Raw genomic sequence first — 11,645 nt, 5'->3', positions numbered from 1 at the left:
TATTTGCTGTGTTAAAATTCTTGAAAATTTAATACAAGATCCCATATAAGTTGTTTTTAAACAATATGTACAAATATTTTTAAATACATAAGCATAATTTTTTTTTTACCTATGCATTAAGTTAGAATTTTGAAAAAATTCACCAACATCCCAAAAATTATAAAAATATTTTGTTGTTAGAAACTAATTAACATTTTTTTTTTTATATTCAAGTTTTAAAAACTTAGTACAAAATTCCTAAAAAGTAATTCATACTGAAACCATAAATTTAAAAAAATATATAGACATTACTTTTTTATTGACATTTTAAGTTGAAAATTCGGATGAAATTACTTATTTAAACAATAATTAACGATGTTAAATATTTTGTTATAATTTTTAAAGATTATTTGTGGGAACTTGAAGTTTTTACATATTATATTATGATATTATTATTATTTTTAATTTAATGCAATGGATTTTTTGATTTCTTTTAATATATTATTAATTATTTATACTATTTACCTATTTTGAATTAGTAGGTATTTACATAAAGATGTGAATAGATTTTGAGTAGTATAATAAATTGATATAATATGGTATAAGTACATATTATTATAATAACTATGTACTAATAAGTAATAAGTAATAATATAAACAATATTTTCAGGAAAAGTTTTATCAACATATTATAATACTTAAGTAAAATAAATTACTTACTTTAATAGCTATACCAAAAAAACATATCATGAAATAGAGTTGGAAATTTAGGTTGATAGATCGTTTTTACTTAGAATCGATTTTTATGTCATTGAATTCAAATTTAAAACACTCATAATAGTGATTCACTTAAGGTACAGCAAAAACATTTTTCTTCACCACTATTCCCTTTATAATTTTTAACAACTAAAAGAATTATAACATAATCTAAATAATAAAAAAAAAAAATAAATTAAAAATGAAGTCACTTGTTGCAATGCCCTATGAATATACTACTACAGACTTCCTATCCCTACCTTAACTTTACTTTGAATTTATACGTAATACTTATATTTTTTGTAACATAACAGAATTCAAAGTAATAAATAAAACTTTCATAAAATTCAATGTATTATCCACATTATATTTCATTTAGAAACAACTAAGTTCAATTAAATGATTAAAAATACAACAGTTAACTTTTCTATATTTATTAACAATTTTTTATTAATTAATAAATTCTAAAATGTACATTTATATATTTTTACAATAAAAGAATCCAAGTACATAGGATTTGTTAATTGCAAAATAATATATTTCAATTAACTTGTGTACTATTAAATTTTCGTTCACTAATAGGTTTCATGTAAACAAAACCATTGAAAAAATCTTTGCCTGACATTGTTCTATGTCCGGGAATTTTAAGTTTTTCAATTGACACATAACCTCCTTTTCCACCACATTTAACAAATAGTTTTTGACTTTGTTTATCAAATATTAAATCTCCTGGTTTTAACTGAGTATCTATATTTGTAGTTTGATAATTGCATACTTTCAATAGCTTTATAGATGTCCCATGCCAAGTGGTTATTAATGGCCATAAACCACACAATGCTCGATATTTATTATAAACTGAATTAGAATCCGTTTCATTCCAATTAATAATTGACAGATTTTTGTCTACTTTTGGTGCTATAACATCAATATTAAATCAAAAATTAAATACTTAATTTAAAACCTTATAAAATTGGTATATTAATGTAAAATTATAGCATTATTTGCATATTAGTTCTAAAAACAAATACATTAGGTAAAATGTTAACAATGTTTAGACTTTGAATTTTGAATAATAAATTCAAGATAGATTTTAAAAATCTTATTTTTAAATACTTTGAAAAAATTAAAAACTAATTTTAAATATTATATTTTAGTAATAAACGTCTATGACATGTACATGCTACTGATATTCAATAAAGTTTAATTTTTTTATTCAAATTTTATATTAGACCACAGTATTAAAACAAATAAACAATAATCTTTTTAAATGTACAATAATATGCCACACTATTATAGTTATTGTCACTAGTTGGTGTATATTGGTATGCTGCCTGACGCCTGTACATAAATAGGATTTATGCATTGAAAATAGTTACTATAGTTTATTCAGAATAAGAAACACAGTCGGCGGTCGACTACTGCGCATGGGCGTGGTTACTATATACGGGCAGCTTACAGATAGTGTCTTTGATAGGGATAGACAAACGGGTGTAATCTGACCACCGTCGACGATAACAAGTCGCCGCCGATTGTGTTTCTTATTCTGAATAGACTATAGAACCAAGTACGTAATATGCAGTTTTATATAATATACTATTATAAAATAAACTATAATCTAAAAATTTAGCTATGATAGTTCTCTGAACAAGAAAAATTGAACTTTTTCAAAGAGTTTTTAAGTTTCTATATTTAATATACCTATAATATATTTTAAATTAAAATGTTTAAAATTATTAAGACATTTATATAATATATTTTGTTTTGTTTTGCTAGTTATTTAAAAATATATATTCTGTACTATTATTTTTAAATTTTGATATAACATTGTTTATTACTTAAAATATGTTTATAATTTAATTAAAATAAGATTTCAGGATAAATGAATCATTGTTGTTATGGACACAATATGAATTTTAATAATGATTTATTTTGAATTTGCATTTATATTTAGTGGAAAATTTATCCAGGCTACATTCAGTATTATTTATTACTTGGTTAAACAAGTTAAGACATCATAAGATAGACTCGCATGGCTTAAATATACTTACAGACAGGTCTATAGTTATGTACATTAAAATAACCATGATCTAAATACTTTTATTTTAGTAAATTTACAATACAAAAGTAGTAATTGTCAAGATAATATGAAAAATTATAATATATTTTATCTATATGTAGGTATTAGTATAATTTATCAATGGTGTTGCGTTTTAGGTTGTGCTAATTACCTTAACTAAAAGTATAATTTTTAAAAAATTTGAAGTTTTCAGTTTTTATTACAAATAAGAAAGTAAATGGGTAGCTTTCATAACTATTATAATATTATAATTATTATAACTTAATATGTCACAGTGCATGCATAATTATATATAAGTAAGTCAACACACTTAGTTATATACAGCCTAACTGTTAGGACTATTTGTTCACCATGATTGATACATAGTTTAATTACAATGTGGCATACGCTACACTATGTAGATAATCATGTCAAATACTAAACAAAATACTTCATTATTTCTAGCGTTTGAATCAATTTTGAAAAGATATAATAACTATAGAAATATCTGTTATATTTTACCGTAAGTTATCTCATTTTCAGATTGTGGTACTGCGTACCTTAAATTCCTTGTTAATTCTTTAAATGAATCAATTAACAAACGTCCACCCATATTTGATAGTTTCTTTTTTAGTTCATCGGCTGTTTCATCTTTGCCAACTGAACAACTATGCTGTTTAACAATTTCACCAATATCAAACCTTAAATTGAATATAACAAATAATAAATAAATAAAATAGTTATGTTTATATACTTTAAATTATAAATTAAGTTTTGTCAATAGTTATCTAAAAACAATCAAATTTAATTGCATAAATTTCTTATAGATTAGTAATTAAAAACCAGCATTTAAATATTAATTTGCCATGTAAATAATAAATTATAATATTATAAAACACTATATACTATATAATAATAATTAATAAATTTACCTACGAGGATGAATTTTCATTATTGTTACTCCAGATGTTAAATCACCATTCAGTATAGTATATATTATAGGTGCAGCTCCTCGCCATCTGGGTAAAAGACTAGCATGTACATTGATCATTCCTCTGAAACCAAATTAATACATTATTTATTAAAATAGTCTTAATAATTGAATTAAGACAAGATAGAAATATTGCTTCTGTTTATGGATTTATAGAAGATAGTATTTAAATAGTGTTTCTAAATTATAATGTATTCTTACAGTGGAAAACATTTAATAATTTTTTCTGGTATTAATCGTCCGAAAGATACAACCACTCCAATATCATATTTTCCATCCAATAGTGTTGTATTAATGGGCCAATCATATATGTTCAATTTTTCTTCTTTCGCAAAACTTCTAACATTTATACCATTGCCCATGGAAGTTGTAACAACATCTACCTTGGAAATTATAGTCTGTGTTCTCCTATAAAAATTCATCTTGACAATTAAAATAAGTATCACAGTTTATGCTACATGAATATGACTACATTTTGGATGTTAGCATCTGGAGACTTTTGACCGAAAAATCATCATTGCCGAAAAACATAACACGCCAAGGAGGACCTTTTGAACCGCATTTATTTTTCAATGAAACAGCCGAATGTGAAAATGATGATTTTCCTAATATCATGAGCAAATTTTTGTGAATCTTGAAATCAGCTAACTTCAACAAATTACTGTTCATTTTACCACCAATTTAACATTAATTTTTAATATAAAACCTTGAAAAAAAAAGATGAAATAATATGTCTAAGCTAACATTTCATAAATTTAATATTAATATTATTAAGTATTAACTGATAGGGAACATAATTTGAAAAAAAATAATTTTTTCTTAACAGATAACAGATTAAATAATGATAAGGATTGAAATAACCATTTAATATAATCTTATATAAATTACCATAATATTATAGGTGGTACTTATTTTATAATAATATAACGTAATAAGATTATTACCTATCTATGAGAAAAATCATGAGGAATATTCTTATTTTAATAAATTCGTCGTGAGTTTAAATAACTGTGAAACATAATAATATCATAATGTTGTCAAATCCTTAACCGATTTTGCTTGCAGACATTTTTTGTTATCAAACAGTTTACTAAAAACCTTTTGTCACCTTCTTTCGTCACCTCCTCAAAAATTCGATTTAAATGTAAGGGTTTACATAAATATCTAATAATTTCAATTGTTGGTCAACTAGCCAAACTATATTATAATAGGTTTTATTCCAAACTGCAACATTAACCCTTTTATCTCACACCTATCAACACATACTCTTCCTGACAACCCACCACGTTGTTTCAAGAGGTGTTGGTGACGAGACCTAGGTATTAAGTTATTATTGTTAAAATGATTAAATAAATAAATTATTCTGTAGGGTTCCTTCACTGGATGACTTCCCTCATCATGTTCTTCTTGTGTTATTTTATGGTATGTATATAATTATGTTTTTTTTGTATAATCGTTCAGACACAAATGACAAATCCTTAATTTTAATGTTGGTCTTTTGGTCACCCTATATTTGCATCCTATTATCTATGTATTTTAAATAGGTATTTGATAGTAAAATGTATAAAAATTATATTTTTAATTTCAATTGTCCTTTGTTTATAAGATATTTATATACATATACATATATACAATGTGTCCCGGGGCGAAGTGACCGGCCGCCGTCATATGAAAGTATACCTAAAATGATGAAGAAATAACCTTTAAAGTGGGGGTCTAACTCTTTTTTTTTTTGAGTTATGGGCAATTTAAGTTTTTTTAAACCAAACAAAAACTACCACGGATTTTTTTATGTTTCTCCGAAACTTTTCAACATTTCAACATAATTTTTTTTTTGTTTTAAAGCTATTTAATTGTCCTTTCAACCAACATACGCAATTAAACCAAACTTATGTAAATTATTATAATTAAATTGAAAAAATTAAATTTTTTTTATCAAAAGTTGGAATTTTTAAAAATAAATCTCGTATTACTCAAAATAATTCAATATTTAGTATGGGTTATTTTGGTTGTGTATTATTCTACAGAATAATACCTTGAATACCTTATAAGTTTGGTTTTCATATCTTTCATAATCGCAGAGTTATACGCAGCTAAACATTACAGGTCTTTTGTGATTTTAATTATTGGCAATTTATAATTTTTCTAAACATCATGTCTAACTTAGGCATAAACTCATTAGAGCTGATATAAATAATGTAAGAAGTCAATTTTTTTAAAATGAAAATAAAGTAGTTTAATAATAATAATAATTAAATAACAAGGAAATAAATGTTATGTTTATTTGATTAATTAATAAGATTTTCAAAGTGTTCTCCACCTGACTGCAAACAAGCTTGAGCTCTAAATGAAACACTTTGTGTAGTCCTTTGTATTTCAGCATGATTTTGTCGTATTTCTTCTGCTGCTATATCAATGCGGTCCAATAATTGCTCACGGCTCTCGATGACAACAGCATAAACTTTCTGTTTCATGGATCCCCACAAATAAAAATCTAAAGGCGTTAGATCGGGAGATCGTGGTGGCCAAGCTATTCTACCTCCACGCCCAATCCATCGTGGATAATGCGTATTCAAAAATTGACGTACTAAACGAGCAAAATGTGCAGGAGCGCCATCAAGTTGAAACCACATTACTTGGCGAGTTGCAAGTGGTACATCTTCTAAGAGTACTGGCAATATCTCTCGTAAAAATTCCAAGAAAGTATTTTGATTTAACCGATTAGGTAAAACATATGGTCCAATAACTAAATCGTCTATCATTCCAGCCCAAACATTAATTGAAAATTGATGTTGGAATGTAGTTGGCCATAGAGCATGGGGATTTTCAACCGCCCACAGATGTGCGTTACGGTGATTAGTTATACCTGTTCTGGTAAATGTGGCTTCATCCGTCCATAAAATGTGTTTCAAAAAATCCATAGTTCTTCTGTGTTCGCAAAGGAGCCACGTACAAAAAACTAATCTGGCAGCACTATCCCCAATTACTAAATTGTGAGATCTACGAAAACGATATGGATGAAGGCCCTCTTTTTTCAAAATTCTCCATACACAGGTCTTTGATACACCCAGCCTTGCAGATATGCGACGGATACTTGTAGTCGGATCCCTAGCAATTATATCCAACACTTCTTCTTCTAATTCTACATCCAACATTGCACCTTGTTCATTACGATTTCGTACTGATCCAAACTCTGCCAGATGTCTATGAATAGCGATAAACGATCGATATCCTAAAACAGGTCTTTCCGGATATCGGAGCCTATACTCTTGCACAGCGGCTCGAGCATTGCCATTACAAAATCCATATACAAAATGCATATCAGCAATGTGACCAAATGGCAAATCAAATAATCTAGGCATTTTGAAACCTTTTTTACAAATTTACTTACAAAATTATTAACTGAATAAGATGACACGACAACTTCAGTGTACTGAAGAACAAAAATGACAATTTAACTAAAATTTACCGAAATAAATAAAATTAATCGATTAACGATTAATTAACGAGCGATATTGGATTCTAAGAAAACCAAGATAGTGATTAGTGACCATTAACAACGTATAACTCTGCGATTATGAAAGATATGAAAACCAAACTTATAAGGTATTCAAGGTATTATTCTGTAGAATAATACACAACCAAAATAACCCATACTAAATATTGAATTATTTTGAGTAATACGAGATTTATTTTTAAAAATTCCAACTTTTGATAAAAAAAATTTAATTTTTTCAATTTAATAATAATAATTTACATAAGTTTGGTTTAATTGCGTATGTTGGTTGAAAGGACAATTAAATAGCTTTAAAACAAAAAAAAAATTATGTTGAAATGTTGAAAAGTTTCGGAGAAACATAAAAAAATCCGTGGTAGTTTTTGTTTGGTTTAAAAAAACTTAAATTGCCCATAACTCAAAAAAAAAAGAGTTAGACCCCCCCTTTAAAGGTTATTTCTTCATCATTTTAGGTATACTTTCATATGGCGGCGGCCGGTCACTTCGCCCCGGGACACATTGTATATATATACGGCGTATCATAGGGATATATGACAATTTTACATTAAAATTATATTTGATAATTATGATACATTCTGTGTGTATAATAATATAATATACTGAACATTTTAGTACCTATTTTAATTTTAACTTTTTAAAATGATCTTCTTGATTTCCTTTTTCTTAATCGTATTTCATTAAAAACATGATTATTAAATCTGAGAGTACTTACTTATTTTTGCTCTGATTATGGTTGGTTATTCATTATTGGTAAATGTTTTGCAATCAATAAAAATTTCTGATATGGCAACACCGAATTTTTAACGCTTGCTTAAAATTCTAAGGTCAGTGAAACCAAAAAAAAGACAACATATAGTAAGTCTGAAGTATATAATATATTATATATAGCTCTTTAGTATTATTATAGCACACTGTCTATATAGTGTACGGGGTACATCTTACAATAATTTTACCTAACTCTCATTTCAAACATATAAAGTTAAGGAAACGAGAAAATAAATTATTTGAAACAATTGAACACGGCAACACACCCTGTATACTTTATAGTTATATCATTAAAATATACAATATCCGTTATGCCGAACACGTACACTCTGATGTACACGACTATAAGACCATTAAATACGCTCCCACACTACTCGAATTCGATGGTCCCTCTTCGCATCGTTGTCGTACATTTTCGCATGATTTTCCATCAGAATACGTATACAGATCACAAAAAATACACAGGCTGATTCTTTTAATAGCGAACATTTGCCTTTTGGAAAAGTATATATTATTTATACGAAATGTTCTATCCGGAGTACTTAAATACTTAAAATGCCTATAAAGTTCAAACCACTATTAATTTTTAATACAACCCAATTTTTTTTAAATAAAAAGTTTTACTTAAAATTAAATAATATCATGTATAGCTTTTAATATCTATACGTTGAACTTAGAATGCATACCTAGCTTTTTTATTAGAGTATTTAAAGTTACAGTAAGTAAATAAGGTTACCTATATAGACAGTGAAGGGGTGGTAATATGGTAATATGGTATTAAAGTCTGAACGGAGTGATGAATGTATTGATTTTACAATGATGTATGTTTTTTTTTTGTGTCTGTGTACAGCATAACTAGTCGAAATAATGCTTCAATTTCAAACTTCGGGGGTGGTTTGCGATGGAAAAGTGAATATTCTTGGTGCATTATAAAGGTAAAAAGTAAACATTTTCCAACAGTTTTCAAAAAAATCGAGAAAAAAAAAGCGGGCAAGTGAGTACCGCTCTGCTGTACATTAGGTGCCGTATGGATCATTATTATATATTATAGGAGTGTTAAATTTGAATCCAATGATAGTTATCATTGTATACGAAAAACGATTCTGAACGAAAATGATTTGTCAGCCTAGGATATAATTTCTAGTGGTTGGTGAAAAAGGTGGCTTATGTTTTAATGGCCTGAATACAACAAAATTTAAGTTCTTTTATAATAATTGTAAGCTAAACTTATGAAAAACCTTGTATTAAATTTTCAACTCTTAGCTACTTATACAAACATTTTTATGAAATATACCTACAAAATAATTTGCAAATATTCATGGTTTTGACGAATTTTTGTCAATATTTGAACTTCAAATGCTAATAAAAAAAAATTGTGCTTATGTATTCTTATAATTTTTTAATCACTATAATAATAACTTATGAGGAACTTTGCATTAAATTTTCAAGTATTTTGATAGGGCCAAAAAGATTTTATCGACACATAAAAAAACAATTTTCAGAAAAATTGAAAATTTCAGTTGTCTATAAATAGCTCAAAAAAGTCAAAATATTTTGAAAATTAAATCACGTAAAGAAAACGCGAATCTTAATAACCGGTAAAATTTTCAAGTATCTACGACTTATCTATAGTTTTTGAATAATAACAAATATTTAAAATCGTTTGAGGATAAATCGTTATCGTTACGCTATTTCGTTAAAATTTAAAATTCAAACGCACTTAAAATTTTTCCTATAATGATGCTTCGAGTTTTCTCTATAGATACTTGAAGGTAAACTTATGGAAAACTGAGTGTTGTATTTTTAATCCTTAGTTATAAACACAAAAAATTTTATGATTTTTCAACTTTAAAATTACTTGCAAATTTTCGCGTTTTCGACAGATTTCGTAAAAATTTGAACTATAAACGCTTATAAAAAAAAATTGTGACTAACGATTTTTAATTTTTTTTAGCTACAATAAAAACAATTCATAAGGAACCTTGTATTAAATTTTCAAAACTTTTTGGTTGTCCAAAAATTTTTTATCGACACTTTAAAAAAAATTTCTCAAAAAAATCGAATATTTCAGTGGTCTATAAATAACTCAAAAAAAGTCAAAATTTTTTGAAAATTTAACTAAATACAGATACCATTGACATTAACATTTGGTGAAAATTTCAAGTTTTTTCAGTGATTAGTTTTTGAATTACAACCATAAAAAAAAATCGATTTTGTCAAAAACTGGTTTTGCGTAAAAATTGCCGTTTTTCCGTCATTTTAGATTCTGAACGGAGTGAAGAATGTATTGATTTTACAATGATGTATGTTTTTTTTTTGTTTGTTTTTTTTGTGTCTGTGTACAGCATAACTAGTCGAAATAATGCTCCAATTTCAAACTATGGGGGTGGTTTCCGATGTAAAATTGAATATCCTTGGTGCATTATAGAGGTAAAAAGTTAATATTTTCCAACAGTTTTCAAAAAAATCGAGAAAAACAAAAAAAAAAATGACGGAAAAACGGCAATTTTTACGCAAAAACAGTTTTTGACCAAATCGATTTTTTTTTATGGTTGTAATTCAAAAACTAATTACTGAAAATACTTGAAATTTTCACCAAATGTTAATGTCAGTGGTATCTGTATATAGTTAAATTTTCAAAAAATTTTGACTTTTTTTGAGTTATTTATAGACCACTGAAATTTTCGATTTTTTTAAGAAATTTTTTTTAAAGTGTCAATAAAAAATTTTTGGATGACCAAAAAGTTTTGAAAATTTAATACAAGGTTCCTTATGAGTTGTTTTTATTGTAGCTAAAAAAAATTAAAAATCGTTAGTCACAATTTTTTTTTATAAGCGTTTTTAGTTCAAATTTTTACGAAATTTGTCGAAAACGCGAAAATTTGCAAGTAATTTTGAAGTTGAAAAATCATAAAATTTTTTTCTTTTATAACTAAGTTTTGAAAATTTGGTACAAGGTTCTCCTTGAATTTTTCTTCAAATATCTGTAAAAAAAACTCTACCGGATTAAGACAAAAAAATTTTATGAGTGTTTGAAATTTAAATTTTTACAAAACTGCGTTAAATAACGGTTTAGCCTCAAACGATTTTTGATATTTGTTATTATTCAAAAAGTATAAGTCGTAGATAGTTGAAAATTTTACCAGTTATTTAGATTGGCATTTTCTTCACATGATTTAATTTTCAAAATATTTTGTGTTTTTTTGAGCTATTTATAGACAACTGAAATTTTCAACTTTTCTGAAAAATTTTTTTTGAAGTGTCGATAAAATTTTTTTGGCCCAATAAAAATACTTGAAAATTAAAAAATTATAAGAATACATAGGCACAATTTTTTTTTATTAGCATTTGAAGTTCAAATTTTGACAAAAACTCGTCAAAATCATGAATATTTGCAAATTATTTTGTAGTTCAAAATTCATAAAATTGTTTGTATTTATATCTAACGTTAAATATTCTAGACTGACAAATCATCTCCGTTCAGAATCGTTTTTCGTATACAATGATACCTATTATTGCATTCAAATTTAACCTACCCTAGTCCGAGGTCCACTCAACCCCCTAATATACAGCAGAGCGGT

The 11,645-nt window shown here is 26.3% G+C and overlaps 2 protein-coding genes across 3 annotated transcripts; both read right to left on the bottom strand.

The window, feature by feature from the left end:
• Positions 1-1,081: 1,081 nt before the first annotated feature.
• On the bottom strand, positions 1,082-4,573 carry LOC114132763 (methionyl-tRNA formyltransferase, mitochondrial). Of its 2 annotated transcripts, none has more exons than XM_027998321.2 (5): positions 4,255-4,573; positions 3,984-4,190; positions 3,724-3,846; positions 3,314-3,492; positions 1,082-1,650 (listed from the first exon to the last, which is right to left on the bottom strand). In XM_027998321.2, the coding sequence occupies exons 1-5, from the start codon at positions 4,449-4,451 to the stop codon at positions 1,277-1,279; spliced, it is 1,080 nt and encodes a 359-aa protein (XP_027854122.1). In that variant the 5' UTR covers positions 4,452-4,573; the 3' UTR covers positions 1,082-1,276. The 2 variants fall into 2 exon arrangements, with proteins under 2 accessions (XP_027854122.1, XP_027854123.1); XM_027998322.2 differs by having other exon boundaries at positions 3,984-4,204; positions 4,255-4,397.
• Positions 4,574-6,070: 1,497 nt separating this feature from the next.
• LOC126550508 (uncharacterized) lies at positions 6,071-7,144 on the bottom strand. Its single transcript, XM_050202286.1, has one exon. It carries the CDS (start codon positions 7,142-7,144, stop codon positions 6,071-6,073), a length of 1,074 nt encoding a protein of 357 aa, XP_050058243.1.
• Positions 7,145-11,645: the final 4,501 nt, after the last annotated feature.

This window comes from Aphis gossypii, chromosome 2 (assembly GCF_020184175.1).
Source record: "Aphis gossypii isolate Hap1 chromosome 2, ASM2018417v2, whole genome shotgun sequence".
Classification (NCBI taxonomy): domain Eukaryota; kingdom Metazoa; phylum Arthropoda; class Insecta; order Hemiptera; family Aphididae; genus Aphis; species Aphis gossypii.
This window is presented reverse-complemented; position numbering and strand designations above follow the sequence as displayed.